The 16812-nt window shown below is 46.9% G+C and overlaps 6 protein-coding genes and 1 non-coding gene across 7 annotated transcripts; 5 read left to right on the top strand and 2 right to left on the bottom strand.

Annotated features, from left to right (window-relative positions):
• Nucleotides 1–14: 14 nt before the first annotated feature.
• On the bottom strand, nt 15–4749 carry F5Y00DRAFT_232949 (ARM repeat-containing protein). Its single transcript, XM_048007237.1, has 7 exons — nt 4093–4749; nt 3803–4022; nt 1241–3629; nt 1045–1175; nt 907–988; nt 772–849; nt 15–637 (listed from the first exon to the last, which is right to left on the bottom strand). The coding sequence occupies exons 1-7, from the start codon at nt 4273–4275 to the stop codon at nt 427–429; spliced, it is 3294 nt and encodes a 1097-aa protein (XP_047866179.1). The 5' UTR covers nt 4276–4749; the 3' UTR covers nt 15–426.
• Nucleotides 4750–5751: 1002 nt separating this feature from the next.
• Nucleotides 5752–8345, top strand: F5Y00DRAFT_232947 (uncharacterized protein). The gene is made up of 3 exons (XM_048007236.1): nt 5752–6568; nt 6655–7121; nt 7180–8345. The coding sequence occupies exons 1-3, from the start codon at nt 6203–6205 to the stop codon at nt 7814–7816; spliced, it is 1470 nt and encodes a 489-aa protein (XP_047866178.1). The 5' UTR covers nt 5752–6202; the 3' UTR covers nt 7817–8345.
• Nucleotides 8346–8829: 484 nt separating this feature from the next.
• On the top strand, nt 8830–8932 carry F5Y00DRAFT_t54. Its single transcript has one exon. It is a non-coding gene; the product is annotated as a tRNA-Ser (tRNA).
• F5Y00DRAFT_232946 (ribosome-assembly protein 3-domain-containing protein) lies at nt 8929–9456 on the bottom strand. Its single transcript, XM_048007235.1, has one exon. The coding sequence runs from the start codon at nt 9445–9447 to the stop codon at nt 9226–9228; it is 222 nt and encodes a 73-aa protein (XP_047866177.1). The 5' UTR covers nt 9448–9456; the 3' UTR covers nt 8929–9225.
• Nucleotides 9457–10194: 738 nt separating this feature from the next.
• F5Y00DRAFT_232944 (actin depolymerizing protein) lies at nt 10195–11899 on the top strand. The gene has a single exon (XM_048007234.1). It carries the CDS (start codon nt 10385–10387, stop codon nt 11576–11578), a length of 1194 nt encoding a protein of 397 aa, XP_047866176.1. The 5' UTR covers nt 10195–10384; the 3' UTR covers nt 11579–11899.
• Nucleotides 11900–11907: 8 nt separating this feature from the next.
• F5Y00DRAFT_35355 (PLP-dependent transferase) lies at nt 11908–14024 on the top strand. Its single transcript, XM_048013527.1, has 4 exons — nt 11908–12431; nt 12493–13006; nt 13089–13580; nt 13636–14024. Exons 1-4 carry the CDS (start codon nt 12100–12102, stop codon nt 13852–13854), a joined length of 1557 nt encoding a protein of 518 aa, XP_047866175.1. The 5' UTR covers nt 11908–12099; the 3' UTR covers nt 13855–14024.
• A 1287-nt stretch (nt 14025–15311) lies between these two features.
• On the top strand, nt 15312–16640 carry F5Y00DRAFT_260541 (glycoside hydrolase family 17 protein; the record flags this gene model as incomplete). Its single annotated transcript, XM_048011030.1, has 2 exons — nt 15312–15375; nt 15436–16640. 2 exons carry the CDS (start codon nt 15312–15314, stop codon nt 16638–16640), a joined length of 1269 nt encoding a protein of 422 aa, XP_047866174.1.
• Between the last annotated feature and the right edge of the window lie 172 nt (nt 16641–16812).

Raw genomic sequence — 16812 nt, 5'->3', positions numbered from 1 at the left:
ACCGGGAGGCCCTCTACGTTGGTAATCTTTCTTGATTCTATATTGCTAGGTATCGAATCTCGATACAGAGATTCTTCTGCTATAGTCGTGCCTATTCGCCTAGGAGAACAGCATTCTCATCCCCATTCACCCGCAACCGCGACATCGGTTGTCGCACCAGGGCGTATAACTCTATCCCTGAATTATTCCCTCTCCCAAATCTTCCGCCCCGATGAGGGGGTTAAGGGGGGGACACCCCGTCATTAGAAGTAGGTGAGCGGATTCGGTCCATGGTAGTGAGTAGTGTCATGATTGGGGCTTATATTCTCATCCTTTACGCTGCAATCTATTGCAGCCAAATCCTATGAGCAACCCTGCGCGAATCCGATATCACGCAGCCCTCAGCAAAGTCATCACAGCCAACCCAAGGGCGTTGTTTTGCCACAACTAGGAGAAGTGACGTCTAATGATTTGTTGGCCTTCGGGCGAGAAGTGTTGTTGTAACAGTGGCGTCGGGTCGACATTTGCCGACTGAAGTAGAATTTGAATTGCTCGGGCCACGCGTGCGCCCAACTGTCCGTGGAGCATTTCAGCTTCGAGCGCCTGTCCTACGTAGACAAACACTTTGTCGACCTGGCTAGTTACCGCAGGGTTTTGTCTAAACGGACGGTTAGTATTCTGACCTATTAAACATACTGTATATATAAGATAAATAGTAGCTTGTCCACTTGTTGTTAAACGGCATGGAAATGGAAATGGATATCAAGTCTACTATTTAAGTTTTGGACTTACTGTTCGATTAACTCCACGAGATAGCCGTAGGCATATGGTGCTGCCTCTTCGTCGTTTGTGACTGGCAATGTATTGACCCTATGAAGCAAACTGGTTAGTAGCTGTGTTTGATTTGTGACTGTGTCGGATACATACCATTGTGTTGCGATAGCTTGGGGATCCTGTAGACTTTGCTTGTTAAAGTGTAAAATCTTTGCGATAGCCGCGCAAGCATTCTCTGTGCATACGTTAGCGACTTCTAATATACGTGCTGAATCCAATAGGGTAACGTACCAGTGGCGTAAACAGCCTCTTCACCGCGCGCATCCGGTATCTGAGTTGCCTGAAATAAGTAGGGTATCGATGTTGCCAGGAACTGGGACCAAGGAGCTCCGCCACGATGAGCGGCCACGCCGATACCATACCTGAAAAGATGTTAGTGACTATTGAAAAGGGGCTATAATAACCCAAGACGCAGGATTTAACTTACGCAGCAGCTTGTCGGATGGCAGCCGAGGGATCTTTACAGCCTTCCAGGAGAGCAGTGCTAATAGCTTGAGCGTAACGAACACTCTCTGGCCCGCAATATTCTAAGACATCATCCATGATACATAGACCCCACTGGCGCTGCGTAGGATCCGCCGAGGTAAGGAAGCTCGTGTACGTGGACATTAGACGTTCCCATGGCTGGAGGAAAGCAGGACCATGATTCTTGAAGATGGAATGGAACGCCTTGTTCATATCAGACAGCAGGGTCTGGTCGTCCTCAATTGCAATCATGATCTCTTCGGCTTCATCCTCGGCATCCTCGGCAGCAGCCCCTTCCTTATCTTCTTCGCGTTTAGCAACACGGTCCCTATAGTCTTCGATAGCCGAGTGAACTCCATCAATAAACTTGCCCATGTGCTGTAAATTGAGGCAATCCTTGCCGACTACTTCGACCGACTCATAAAAGCATTGGTACATCTCAGCCAGGGCGTCGATGGCCGGCTCAGCAGTAAGCACCTCGAGCAGCTTGTCAACGGTTCCGGCCCATAGACCCCGAAGTTCATTCGACTCGGGGCCATATGCCTTCTTGTACGAGCTAAGCAGCTGAGGAACAAGTTTCGCCGAAATGAATCGAACGGGATCGTGGAAGAAAAATGCGAGACCTGGTAGTGCGATTTTCTCCATCGTGTCAGCGACATATGGAGCAAAATGACCCTCGAGGGTCTGCGCGTAAACTACGAGCAGCTCAATGGCCATATGCTTGTCATCCATAGTACTAGTTCTGATTCCAATCATCTTGCCCTTGAGTGGCACGAGCTCCCATCCATCTTCTTGCTGAATCTGTTCAATCTCGTCGTCCGTATCTAATAGCTGGATGTCAGCCTTGGCACTGGCCAATTCAACCAAAGGAGGCATGACATTTGGCAAGAAGCGTAAGAAATCGACGCCCATAACTCTGCACATGCGTCCCCAGCAGTGCATGAGATATTGCGACTGCGGGTCGTCAGGATCGGTGATATGTTCTTGAATATTAGCAAGGAGTTCAACCAAGACCATAGCATCGTTTCCGAGACGTTCCTTTCCAACAGCCAACGCTATCAACGTAGCACATTCCATAGCCTTAGCACGAAGTAGTCGGTACTCCTTTTCAGTTTCCTGTCGCAGTACATTAACGAGCAGAGGCATCAATGTATCATAGTACTTGGAAAAGGCAGCTTCGGCAGCATCGGCGATGGTTGCAATTGTTGAGAGGGCTTGTTCCTGGACGTAGCGCTTCTCATTCTGGAGAAGTTGGAATAACGAGGATAATAATTGGTCAAGGTAGGGTTCAAGGATGCTCTTTTCCGCCTCCTCACAAAAGTTAACCAATGCGGCAGCGGCATGCGCTTTAACACGACCTTCCGGGGACTCAAGCACAGGAATGATGGCTTTCAAGACAGTATCATAGTACTCTTTCTGCATCGTGGGCGCGAAGTCTGTGCTCATCTGACCAAGAGCCTGACACCCGGCCCAACGAACTCGCGGGTGGGGGTCCTTCAGCGCAGGAACAACCAACTCAAGAACATGACTGAGTTCCTTAACCATCAGGTCACGGCAGCCTTCCGATATAGCCGAGATGGCCATCAGAGCCGCGTGACGATCCTTCCAGGCCATAGAAGTCATCATTCTGGGGAGCCAGTGGAACGTTGGGGCCAGAATAGTTTCGCCTCCGAGTTTGTTTGCCAGCCGGTCCATGCACTGCTCTCCTGCGACATGATTCAAATCGCTCTCTTCCTGATCAAAGTCGTCTGATGCTAACCATTCGGCAGCATCGTCATCGTCTTCGCCGAGATCTGTCATTAAACTTAAACACTGGGTGATCATGTCGGTCGTATAAGAGGGGTCCTTGCGGCACATGGACGGGGCGTAATCGGCAAAAGTAGCCATGAGTTCGAGTGCATTCTGTCGGCTGAGATCATTTAACTCCTTGTCCTGTATAACGCCGACGCTGAACATGACGAGGTTATGAAATAAGGGTCTAAACATCTTTGGCGAGGTCTCAGCTAAATCGATTAGGGCAACCAGGGCTTTACTAAGGTCCTCAGAGTCGTGCGAATCCTTGATAGGGGGTAGGATGTTGAGTACGTCGGGTAGCAACGAAAATACTTTATTTTGATCCTTCTTGGGGAGGTTTCTAAAGAAGGATGCGAAGGCATCCATAGCAGCCAAGCGGACTGCAACGGAGTCATCCTTGAATCCTCTGTTGAAGGCATCTAATACTGCATTATCATGCTGTTTCTCGATAATACCTGGTGTAGTCGCAAAGACACGGAAAGCGGTCTCGCGTTGACCTGCGTCAGCCGCCACGCTCAGGTTAAAGAGAACGGCTAGAATCTCGGGCCATTGCTCGGCTGGGACATACAAGTCAGCGGTTGCTCTCTCGAGGGGTCTAATATTAGCGCTATAGCGCTTCCTAACTCCTGCTCTTAGGGCTATAACGAACTCAAGAGGTTCAACAGGAAGTGGTCGCGAATGCATCGTGAACGTAAATAAGGAAAAAAGAGAATATCGGTAATAGACTAACTGGACTCTGAGTATTGTCTTGCGACGTCGGCGACAGCGTCACTTATTTTATTCCGCACCAGGCGGTCTCTCTCGTTGGCTAAGGCTTCAAGGAGCTTCTGGCGAATAACGGAAGCTTGCTCGAAAGGTAGCGATATAAATACCTCAGAATTGTCGCCTTTGTCGTTCTTGCGTGTCTTTGACGCTATTCGACGAAATATGACGGCAGCAAAGGAACGAAGCTATACATAGGGTTTGTTATGTTAGTCTTTCAAACACAACAAGTAGAAGACAATCAGAGTGTCTGCTTACAGATGATTCAGATGAAGCTGCTATCTGCTCAGCCAGGCCCATCAACAGGATTTCAGGGCGGGTATTAGTCCAGCTATTTTGCAAATGTCCCTCGGCCTGAGATCGTATAGTGTTGTCCGAGGATTGCAGAGCTTGCAGGAGCTGCGTTAGCTCTGCGTGAGTCTCTGCCGGAAGCACCGACATGATTTGTGATGATCGAGGTAGGTTTGCGAATTTTCGATTTGCGAACGACTTCTACCTAAGAGAGGAAGGAGGAAGAAGAAGAAGAAAAAGAAGAAGAAGAAGGCGTGGTGTTTTGTTAGTAGGTAGAAATCAAAGTTTGTCAAAGTTGTATCGCTTCGAGATATTGTGCCCCGCAGGGCTAAGACGCGGTAACCTACTACGGGCTCTGAGCGTAGATTAGGTAGAGGGCGCCGAAGATACAATAGTAATAAAGTTCATGGAACGAATTCCTGTATACTCGAGGTAACGTGAGGTTCGGCGATATTCGTATAAGCAATCTTAATAGTAGATTTAGTTAAATAGTTTGGTAGTAGAAAAGAGTTTGTCTACAAGGTTGTGTTGTCGTTGTTGTCGTGTTTTTTTTTATTTGGCATCAACGGTAGAGGGGTCGCGAAAGAGGGGAGGTTTCGCTATGGACTTTTTTTTTTCTTTTCCCAATGCACGCTGCTTTGAACACCAAGAAAAATAAAATAAATTCCTAGGCCTCTTGGAGTCCACTATATGGTCCGTGCATGAATGCTTTCATCAAGCTGTGCTAACTTGAAAGAGCTGCTTTTGGCTGCTTTTGATTGCTTGATTTGGGATGGTTTCGCCGAATTGGGTTTAGGTCAGGCACACAGCTTCCGTATCATATGTAAGACTTATCATTTAGATAGACAGATAGAACAACTATCGATAACTAGTTACTGGTGGGTACTTACTGATAAGATTACCTATTGAATCACTTGAATTCAGCAGCCCAAATGGCAAATGCCCTGCCTCTTCTGCCCGGTGTGGAATCACGGAATCACGTAGCTAAAAGATCTCGATCTAGGCGGACACTAGGTACCAAATTTGCTTCAGCCAGGTATGGGGTATAGTACAAATGAATTCCATTGAGTCATTGCCATAGAGACTCATCAATATCTGGAATGTTTGTCTGGCATGTTTAAGGCCCGTGTATCGTGTATCGCATAACACAGGTTGTCGTCAGTCGATTGGTTGTAGCTTTCTATACTACTACGTATAGGTATCCTGAAAATGCGCTACCCATTTGCGTTGCCACGTAGTACAACTTCTTATACAACCTCTTAATCACTCTCGTATACTATTAGTTTGCATAAGAAAGTATATACGTCTAGAACATTGCAAGTTCATGATTCCCTTGTGGAACTACAGATTTAACGTATTATCCTCGTTTTTTATAGCAATATTGGATGTTGGAAGGTATAGTAGACAGGTATTCTATCGGCCCACTTGTCCAACGCCAAGTTGAGGTTTGTTAAGGCGTAAGGTTAATAAAATAGCTGCAGATTGACGCTAATGACAGACGAGTGACGGTGTGAAAAGGTGAAGGAGGGGTTGCCGTTTCTACCTACGGGGTAGTTACGCTATCCACAATTGGAATAATTTATTCGGATCATAAGAGGTATCTGTATCTACTATACCTACCTTGGTCCTTGGGGTAGGTACGACCTTATGGTATATGCACTTTCTTGTCTCATCGATGCAAGTGTATATAATGTAAGGTAGGCGCCTACCTCATAACCTTTAGGTAATATCCTCAATGATATCAAATACCTATACGCATACATACCTCACCTATACACATACACACATCAATGTATAGAACTACTAACTAGCAACATACATAACAAATCCGTAAAAGCAATAGTCTAAGATATGAGCAAGTAGGATAGAAGAAGCCAAGACTACCTAATAAGTAGCTCTACTTAGACAGGTACCTTAGGTAGACTACCTATATGTACATGTACATAGCTACAGCTTCGAAGCTACAAGACATCTCATCCCGCCTCTCCTCGACTTCGCGACAAGGCGAATAACCGCATCATATTCCTAGGAACATACTCTGCTGCGGTCAACAGCTCTAATATAATACCGCTTCACTATGGATCCTAATACATTCTATTTTAGGGGACGTAAAAATTCTAAGGAAACGAGCATCTCACCGCCACCCCCTCAACGAACCGGTTCCTCTTCGAGCTTACACAAATCTGGTCATGTCGTAGGCCACAGCCATCGTTCAAGTCTCGCAGAGAATCTGAGGGGCTTGCCGCCTTCCCCGCGAAATCAGCGACACCCATCTTTCACCCAGGCCGCTCTTCAGGAATTACTCAACCACCCGCCAGCTCCGAAGCAGCAGAATCCTCGCTTCGCCGGGAGGGATTGGCGCGATGTTGCAATCGGGGAGCTCGTGTCGAAAGATGACATTTCCTGGGTAGAATTGGATACCAGCGTGCAGGATGCCACAATGGTACAGACAACCCTGATCTCAACCCTGATCCACCAATATCGATTTATCCAGATCCAGATCCAGCTTATCTCTAACTATTTCCTCAGGCGCTCCTCAAGAATACCTCGAGCAACGTCGTTATCATACGAGAGAATGCTACCAGCACCATTCCCATCTCCACATTCGATTACAACGACTTAAACGCTTACATCCTAGTCGTGGTCGGATTAGCGCATCCAAGCGATGACTTGGTAGAATTGTACGATTCCATAGCAAGAAGGGCACAGGCTAGAGATAGCATACCGCTCCGCGATATCCAGCCGATTTGTCGGAAAGAGTCTCTTATCACTCTGCAGGGAGATGAAGACCTGGCTAAGGCGATCGAGGTCTTTGGCAGCGGTGTACACCGTGTGCTCGTTCGCAATCACAATGCTGAAGTGATTGGTATCCTAAGTCAGTTGAAGCTTTTAGAATTCTTCTGGCACGAGGGTATTAACTTCCGCGTCATCGATGATTTGTACCCTAAGCTCTTGCGCGAGGTTGGCATTGGCTCCCAGCAAATACTAGCTGTCAAGTACGTGCATTATCAGTCCCAAGTTCTAACTCTAAGCTGTTCTCTAACAACCATATAGCGCAGATAGTCCATTGACAGAGGCGCTCAATCTTATGAACGAGGAAGGCCTGTCAAGCGTAGCCGTCGTTGACAACGCCTTGAACGTCGTCGGCAATATTTCCACGGCCGACGTCAAACTCCTTACCAACGCAACTAGCCTCCCATTACTACAGAATTCATGCATGCATTTTATATCGGTCATATTGACCGAGGAAGGTGTCGAGAAAGGGAAGGATTCATTCCCTGTCTTCTACGTTAACCCTTATTCGACACTTGCACACACGGTGGCTAAGCTAGTCGCTACCCGTTCACATAGGATGTGGATCGTAGAGTCTGCGTCTCCGTCTCCTTCCGCACCAGGAACCCCTTCGCTAGGCCCCACCGTCTTCGTCCCGACTCCATCTTCTTCGCAGACCTCTCTTACCGGTAGCCATTTCCCTTCGGCTCCTCCAGCTTCTACCCTGCAGAGGTCTCACCTGTCTGGCCGCCTGACTGGTGTCGTTACCTTGACGGACGTTCTCAACCTCTTTGCAAGATCCACCGGGTTAAATCCCTCGGATCCGAGCGAGCAGCGCGCAAGGAGGCGAAGGAGTTCGAGCAGTTCTGTGCGCCCGTCTATCGAGTCTGCTCGTGCCAGTCTTGATATTCGACGCTAGGGGGGTACGAAGTTATGACATTGCGCATATGGGATTCAAGAGTTCAGAGGGGCTCGGTTTTACTACAATAGCAGCGTCACTATGCTGCATAGTTTCTATTACCATCTCGCAACGATGCTCAGGACTGGGTTTCTTATCCATCTTCATATCAGCAGTAGAGAGGGAGGGGGGATCGGTTAGTGGTGCCTCGATCGTGCACAACATTTTGGGTTCATAGCGCAATGAATGATGCTTACGAGACATTTATTATTTGGGGGTCGGTAGAGTAGACTTGCTCCCGGCTTCTCTCTTTACGAAATCATGGTCGGAGTTCCTTGGATATATGCAAGTATTCTTAGCTTTCCCGTTATTACTTACTACACGACAATAATTCTTAGTTAGGGACAAGGCTTCGGCTCCGAACGAATAAATATTTAAGGGGCAATTTTCTGCTGTTACCATATTGTTCTTGGTAAATACTAATAGCAACTAATATATGTGTAAAGACTTGCCAATGCCGGGTATTGACCTCGTAGATAGGGTAAGGGATCATTATGATTACTTTCTATATTTGGTAGTAGAAGCTGAAGCTGGTAGTAATTTATGGAAATGTCTTTGAGTTCATTGTATAAGATTGCTTCCCAATGGATAGAGGCTTAATCATAAGCTCTTACATACCATGGTACATAGAAGCGGTGGTACCTACTAGTGCTTTGAATTGGTAGTCCCATCTCCAGCCAGCCATTCCTACAGAACCAAATCAGGTTCAAGTTAAAAAAAAATTATTACATTTCACCCGAGCAAGTTGACATCTTACATAACTAGCAGTAAACCAATTCAAGCACTTGGCCGATTAGAACAGTTGAATTCAGTCATACTTGCTACGACCGTAAATTACCTAAACCACATATAAGTAAGTGAGGACGTCCTGATTGGCTAGGATGGATCTAGCAAAGTTTTCCGTTTTCCGGGCTAGCGCATTAGCAACTACTTATAGCGCTATAACGGGCCACAATTCAACAACAACAAATCAAGGCACGATGCCGGAGTGGTCTAACGGGTGAGACTTGAATCCAAATATGTGATCCAGTCTATCTCATGTCTTAGGACGCGCAGGTTCGAATCCTGCTCGTGTCGATCTTTTTCTACATCTGATGTTTGATTTTTTGTGATAACTATTTATCTTTTTGTCCTCGTTCTTTCTCTCTCTTTTCTAACCTTGGTTTTTCTATCGGTGGTAGTAGGTATCAGTCACGAAAGCAGGTGGTTACTGCACATTTGCTGATTGAATGAATGAATTACGTAATGTCGCTCCTCCGTAAAATAGGTACCTTTCAATTTTTTTACACAATCATCTCGTTCTTCAAAATTGAATATCTCCTTTAATCTCTAGCAACATTGAAGTTAGGTACATCTTCCCCACCCGCACTTTATTTGTCTTTTCCAGATTTTTGTGCTTTCAGTATTCTCTCTTGGTCGGCAGCCGAGAATAGAGAGGTGCCTTGCTGTAGAGACTTGACGAGCATGGCTACCGCATCGCCTTTAAAGTCGTCGGCGTTGCGGATCTTGTCTAGATCCTCCGCGAACTCCTTGGTGCTTTGTTGCAGGTAATAAGAGGTAAAATCCTGGGATGTGGTGTTTTTATCCGACATATTTTTTTTTCGCTCTCGATTTGCCTATTATTCGGTTGAGAGTGGAAGTTGGTGATAGTTGATAGTGTAGATTTGCGGTCCGGAAGTTGTTTTGTTGTAGCTGTGATAAGTTTGAGACGGAGGTTTTGGATGGTGAGAAGTTTCTGATATTGCTGTAACCGAAATTATTTAGTCTCCACAGTCTGTCTACTACTATGTAGGTCTATTATGTATCTATTATACATTCTATTTGTTCCAGATTCCCACCTCTCGTAACATCGCATTTAGTGTATCACGATTATTGCGGATTGCGGATTGGCGGTGGAATTTAGTACATAGACCACTAAATTTAGAAGTACATACTATGGTATAATGGGTAAGTAAAACCCCTGTCACAAATCGCGCGCTAAAGTGTGGCCTGTATTGCTGCTTCTTAACCTGTTATAGTTTAACGCATACTTATATGTATATAGTAACAAATACAGAAAAATCAACACTTATAGCACTCATAAGTCAAAACGCCAAATTTGAGCCTATTCAGAGATTATTTTGATATATGTTTTGTTTATAAAAAAACGTGTAATGCGTTGATATATTAACTATTCTTTTTTTAAATGTTAAATGTATCTTGAGAAGACCCTGGACAAACTAATACCAATTTAGTATGGTGGCCTGCCTAACCTATTCCAGCGGTACCTAACAGTATCGTTTTACTTATGCCTGATACCATAGTATGTATCACTGCAAATAAGAATAAAGATATTGCAGCCCCCCGCCTTATTCCGTTTCAAAATAGACAGCCCATTAACAGCTCAGCTCCATTACGTCAACAGCAATCCTCCTGTAATAGGATACTGCGTACTGAATAATTCTGAATTGCCCAGACTCGTGAATATTTATTTCTTCGCGTGTACCTTCACACTACACAAAGGGGCAACTAAATTATTATATCGTCAAGATGGCACCCCACGAAGGATTGGTACATATGAAAGAGTACGATTGGAGAGACAGTAATGTCGAGAACATCGGAACAGAGCTTGATCATAAAGTCAAGTACAACTCGGCAGCCACCGAGCCGGCATGGCAAGAAGTCGGAAATACCCCTGGCCTCTACATCTGGCGAATTGAGGATTTCGAGGTGGTCCCATGGCCAAGGGAACAGTATGGGGACTTTCATGAGGGAGACAGCTACATCGTTTTACACTCTTATAAGGTGGGAAGCAAGGATGGACAGGAAAAGCTGGCCCACGATATCTTCTTCTGGCTCGGAAGTAAGACAACGCAAGATGAGGCGGGCACCGCTGCCTACAAGACAGTCGAACTCGATGAATTTCTACACGGTGTGGCCGTACAGCACCGCGAGCTCCAGAAAGAGCCTTCCGATGACTTCGTGTCCCTATTCTCTCGCATCCGAATCCTGTCTGGTGGTGTTCGCTCTGGTTTCACGCACGTCGAGGCTGAAGAGGAACCGAAGGAGACGCTCACGTTGCTCAGGATCTTCAAGCACCCAACTGCCAAACGCGCCGACTCGATCCTCATCTACGAAGTTGAGCCTACCTGGCAGAGCCTCGACGAAAACGACGTCTTCGTGTTGGAGCGCAACGACAAAATCTGGGTCTGGCAGGGTAAGAACTGTAGCCCGATGGAGAAGGCTAAGGCCGCCCAAGTCGTTCACGATATGACTATCGCGAAACATATCGATGTCGAAGTGGTGGCGCAAGCGGAGTCGAGATCGCGAACCATTGTTACTATGCTAGGCGGAGAAGATGTCGAAGGACCATTTCAGGCACCGCGACCTATCATCTCGTCTAAAGGTCAAGATACTACCAACAATCGCCCTCGCAAGCTGTTCCGACTATCAGATGCTTCCGGCCAGCTAAGATTCGACGTAGTGAAAGAAGGTAGTGGTGCAATAAACAGCTCTGATCTAGATGGCAATGATGTCTTCCTGTTGGACACCGGATCTACTATTTGGGTCTGGCAGGGTTCGGGAGCAAGCAGGACAGAAAAGGCCATGTGGATTAAAGTGGCCGAATTATACATTCGGCAGCTTGGAGAGGAATCTGGTGATAGCAAAGCGTATCTAACGCCGATTTCTAAAGTAGTCGAGGGTAACGAGAGTCCGGCGTTTATCAAGGCGCTTGAAGCGTAAGGAATGAACGGCATTGATGTGATAAAGATCTGGACCCTGTTAACGGGAAACTGTCGTAAGTAGTAAATACATGCAACTAAAAGGGGTTAACAAGTTGCATAATGCAACTTGCATTAGCCTTGATGCGAGTAGGTGGGGCATCCGCTTTCTAATAGGCGGCCTCAATTGGACGCGCCGCTACGGATGGATCCGTATGTATGTATGTACCTAGTGTCCCTAGTGGCCGGATTCGCGGAAGCGTGTTTGAGAGGATTAAGGTTAGGTACCTTAGGTACGGATTATATAGCACCTACACTAATTGTGATTTGTGATTGAGAAACAATTGGACCCTTTTCCAATTTGAGATCGTTACCTACCGACCTTTCCCCTATGATACCTAAATATTATCCCCCGTCTCACGCCCCGAATTCTTGAAATTGAAACACTCGCTCACCTACATACAAATACAACACCAAACTCTTTGATATTGAACTCTTCAATGACTTTTCTTCAATAGCCGTCATCATACTAAATTGCTAAAAATGGACTTGCACGAGGCGCAAGTCTACTTGCAGGCTTCGCTTCACGAAATATCCTACGCTTTCCAAAAAGTCCCTGGAAGTGCCGTTTTGGTTCGATACATACAGTCAAGCTACCAGAATGATCCCGTTCGATCTGCGATAGAACTTATACTCGTTATATTCTTCGTTCGATACCTTCTGTCGCCTTCCTATCCTACCCACGATCCCAACTACGTGAAGCTCCGCGATGACGAGATCGATGAGCTCGTTAGAGATTGGGAGCCCGAACCGCTCGTCGCTCCTCAGACGCCGCTTGAAGAAGCAGAAGCTGAGAGGCAACCTGTCATTGTTGGGTAGGAATTGGTCTCTTAGCCTGTCAAAAGTCAAAAGTCATTACTAACGGCATCAATATAGACCGACGGGTCCGAAGGTGAAGCTGTCCAGCGGAAAGACTGTCGTGAACTTGGCCTCTTACAACTTCTACAACTTCAACGCGAGCGAGCCGATTAAGGAGAAGGCGATCCAGACACTGCGCACCTACGGAGTTGGCCCTTGCGGTCCCCCGCAGTTTTACGGCAACCAGGATGTCCACATGCAAACTGAGCAAGATATCGCCATGTTCCTCGGTACCCAGAGCTGTATCATCTACGCCCACGCTTTCTCTACCATCTCTAGTGTTATCCCGACCTTCTGCAAGCGCGGTGATGTCATCGTAGCTGATAGGATGGTCAACTACTCGATTCGCAAAGGACTAGAGGCTTCCCGGAGCAACATTAAATGGTACGAGCATAACGATATGGAAGACTTGGAACAGGTTATGAAGAAAGTGGCCGAAGAGCAAGCAAAGAAGAAGATCTTGACTAGGCGATTCATTGTTACCGAGGGACTTTTCGAGATGGTTGGCGATTGTTCTAACCTTCCTAAGCTCGTAAGCCAACCCTTTTGCCAAGCCTTTTCGATACTGACTTAATTCTGTCTCATGGTGTGCTGATAATTTTTCAACATTTTAGGTTGAATTGAAGGAAAAATACAAGTTCCGCATCGCTCTAGACGAGACCTGGTCGTTTGGCGTACTTGGCCGTAACGGACGAGGACTTACCGAGGCGCAGAATGTGGACTCGGAGGCTGTTGATATGATCATTGGCTCTATGGCTGGACCTCTCTGTGCTGCCGGTGGATTCTGCGCTGGTTCAAAGGACGTGGTACGACACCAGCGTATCAATGCCGCATCGTACACCTATTCGGCTGCTCTACCTGCTATGGCTGCTGTCACGGCTAGTGAGACGCTGAATGTTCTACAATGCAACCCCGATATCCTACAAGCATGCCGAGACAACATTCAAGCTATGAGGGCACAACTCGATCCCCGTAGCGAATGGGTCCGATGTACAAGCGACCCCGAGAACCCGATCATGCTACTGGTGTTCAAGCCTGAGGTGGTCTCATCGAGACGACTGAGTAACGAAGATCAAGAGCGACTGTTCCTCGAGATTACGGATGAGGTAAGTTTTTCAGGAACACCATAAGCGAAGTTTATCTACTTACAGAAATATACAGACACTCGCCAACGGCGTACTGATTACGCGATTGAAGAGCTCCCCGCTGATCGGCAGTATCGGTACCAAGGACATAGATATTAAGCCTGCCTTGAAGGTCTGTATCACGTCGGGCTTGTCCAAGAAGGAAATCGAAAAGGCTGGAACGACGATTCGACACGCCATCACCAAGATTATGACCCGGAAACCCAATCGGCAGTCGTCGTCACTAGCTGCTTAGGAGACATTCAGTTTCTCGTGATCTTGTTCACGACTGCTTCACGTTGCTTCACGATATGACGCGAGATGAGGTAGTTGTATGTATAACGGCTATTATAATACGACGTGGGCATGAGCTTGGTTTAAGATGGATAAGAGGTACTCAGATCCGCTTCGATTAATGATTGTAGGGTCCACGAATGTATATTCAGGATGGAAAGGCAAACAGCCGGGATCAGATGGATCAGACCATACACTAGAACCATATACTAATTGTTAATTCTACCATACGAATATTACGAGTATTGTTATGTCCCACTGTGGCGTTGTGATGGACCCCAGACATAGGTGTCTTTTTTATCTTATCGAAAAGGGGGCCGGGGGATGTTTGTCCTTTTATACCTATACCTTAGGTAGGTAGGTATACGTGTACTTAGAGGAGGCAGGTACCAATGAATGTGCCTGGTGCCTGGTGCCTGGCACCTTCCGGACGAATTATTAGATGAAATATGAAACATTGACGTCCATGTCATGCGGTTCTCGACCCAAGGGAGGCATGGGTCTTATTTCTCTAGCGTTCTTGCCGCGCGTTCTGATGACGTTCTAGATTGAAAGAAGAACAAACTTGACCCACGATGTCGTTGCCCTAGGAGAATTCTACTTACACACACTAACACTAACACTTTCAGATCTCATATATTTCATTTGACCGCCATCATTCCTTACGATACCTTACCTACCCAAGGTACCTAACACACTCTTTTACTTACAATCATTCACCTTCCTTCTTTGAGGTTATCGATAAATCAGGATAATGCGATATTAGCTGGTCAACTGCGAATCACTCCTTCTACTACCTATTGACCTATCTATCGTATTCATATTTCAGAAATAAGGCAGCATCGACACATCGACAATGACCCTTGTCTAAATTCGGGAATAAAGAATAGTAAGTAAACCTTACATACTCTCTCGAATTCCTCCAGGCTCTATCCCAGGGTGCTCTCCCTTTATTACGGTATTCAATAACGATCACCCCCTTTACAAACGCCATCATTCCTTCACCACGTCTTGTTTACCTTGTTCACCTTGTTTACCACTTTCCTTCTTTCGATGCCGGGGCAACTTCAGCCCCATAGCGTCGATTATGTTGATACTATCTTCTCGGACGGGCACCTCGCTCCTTGAATCTAGAACCTCAATATACCTAGTCTCCTAATTATTCTCTTTACCTACAAGCACAAGCTCTCACCACACTCCTTTGTCTGCTTTTGTTTCCCTCGCAGTCCTTGTAACTAATGGACACTGACTGAGTGTCATCTGCCGCATTCATGTCCCCTTTTGTCTCTATTATCGTCGCTCCTTCAAGTAAATCGTTGCCTCGCTAACAACATAGGCCGCTCATTATTTGTTTTCTTCGCAGTTTCGCGATTACGCTCATTCTAGAAATACCCAGCATCGTGTTAACATATCGACATCATGAGATCTACGTTACTTTCTCTTAGTCTTCTTTCCCTCCTCGGCCTGTCGGCTGGGCAGCCGAGTAAGTCATAGCTCTGATCTATTATCTCCCTCCAGGGACGAGAGCTTATATGTTTATCAGGACATCAACATCAACATCTCCACCGGCATAGGGCAAATAGAGCCCCTATTGCGAAGAGGGATAAAGTCACCGTTACTGATTCCAAATACAGTACGACTACCGAAGTCCCCGAGGTCGTGGTTTATGTGGATCAGAATAATAATCCAATCCGCACCACTACCGAGACGGTTGTTTATGTCCCCGCGACGGTAGAGATTTATGAAGCATCGACTCCCACAACCGAGATTTCTCCTCTGTCAACTAAGGCTGCGCCAGTGGTGGAATCTGAATCGTCTTCATATCAAACAGCTTCTCCCACTACCCAGCAGGCTTCGTCTTCTCAGCTTGTTTCATCCGCCGATTCGTACCCAACCAGTTCAAAATCGGCGTCCTCTTCGGCAGCTTCTCCGTCTTCGAGCAGCGGCGCTCTTCACGGAGTTTCTTACTCTCCTTACAAAGGCAACGGAGAATGCAAGACAGCGGACGAGGTTGATGCGGACTTTGCGCTGATAGCCAACGACTACGGCGTTATGCGCTTGTATGGCGTTGATTGCGATCAGGTGGCAACGGCATATGCAGCTGCTAAGAAGTATGGAAATAAGTTATTCTTAGGCATTTACGACATCACCGCGGTCGAAGATGCCGTATCTACCATAGCTGCCGGCGTTCAGAACGACTGGGATATCGTCGACACCGTCTCGGTAGGTAACGAACTAGTCAACGACGGTGCCGCAACTGTGGACCAGTCTATCAGCGCAATGAACCAAACGCGTTCCCTGTTGAGAAGCGCTGGGTACGAAGGACCTGTCGTCGTTGTGGATACGGCGGTCGCTATTCTCGCCCATCCCGAGCTCTGCGACGAGTCTGACTACTGCGCCATCAACTGCCATCCCTTCTTCGACGCCAACACGGGTCCCGACGCAGCAGGCTCGTTTGTTACTTCCACCGTTAGTAGCATTCGTAGCAAGCTATCCGATTCGAGCAAACGTATCGTGGTGACGGAGACGGGTTGGCCTTGGCAGGGAGAATCGAACGGCGAGGCTGTTCCGGGCTTGGATCAGCAGTCGACGGCGCTCTCATCCATCAAGACGGCCTTCGCTTCCAACGCAAGCAACGTTATTCTCTTCACCGCGTTCAACGACATGTGGAAGAAGGCGGAGGCGGCGACGTTCATGGCCGAGCAGTACTGGGGAATGGGAGGACAGTATTCGCCTAGCGACGAGTAGGATGGTCTCCTGGCTTAGACGGGCGGTTCAATTATGAATTAATGAGTTAGGTTACCTAGGCATATACGCATGGATGGACAAGGTTGGCTGAGTCGGTAGGATCCGTGCGGCCAGGGGGAAAAGGAGGTGGGTGTGTACGAACGATTTGCGTAGTATTCTATTCTCTGTAGTC

The sequence above is a fragment of the Daldinia vernicosa genome, assembly GCF_022497035.1.
Source record: "Daldinia vernicosa strain CBS 139.73 unplaced genomic scaffold F5Y00scaffold_15, whole genome shotgun sequence".
In the NCBI taxonomy this organism is placed as follows: Eukaryota; Fungi; Ascomycota; class Sordariomycetes; order Xylariales; family Hypoxylaceae; genus Daldinia; species Daldinia vernicosa.
Note: the sequence above shows the minus strand (reverse complement) of the source record. Positions and strands in the feature narration are given on the sequence as shown.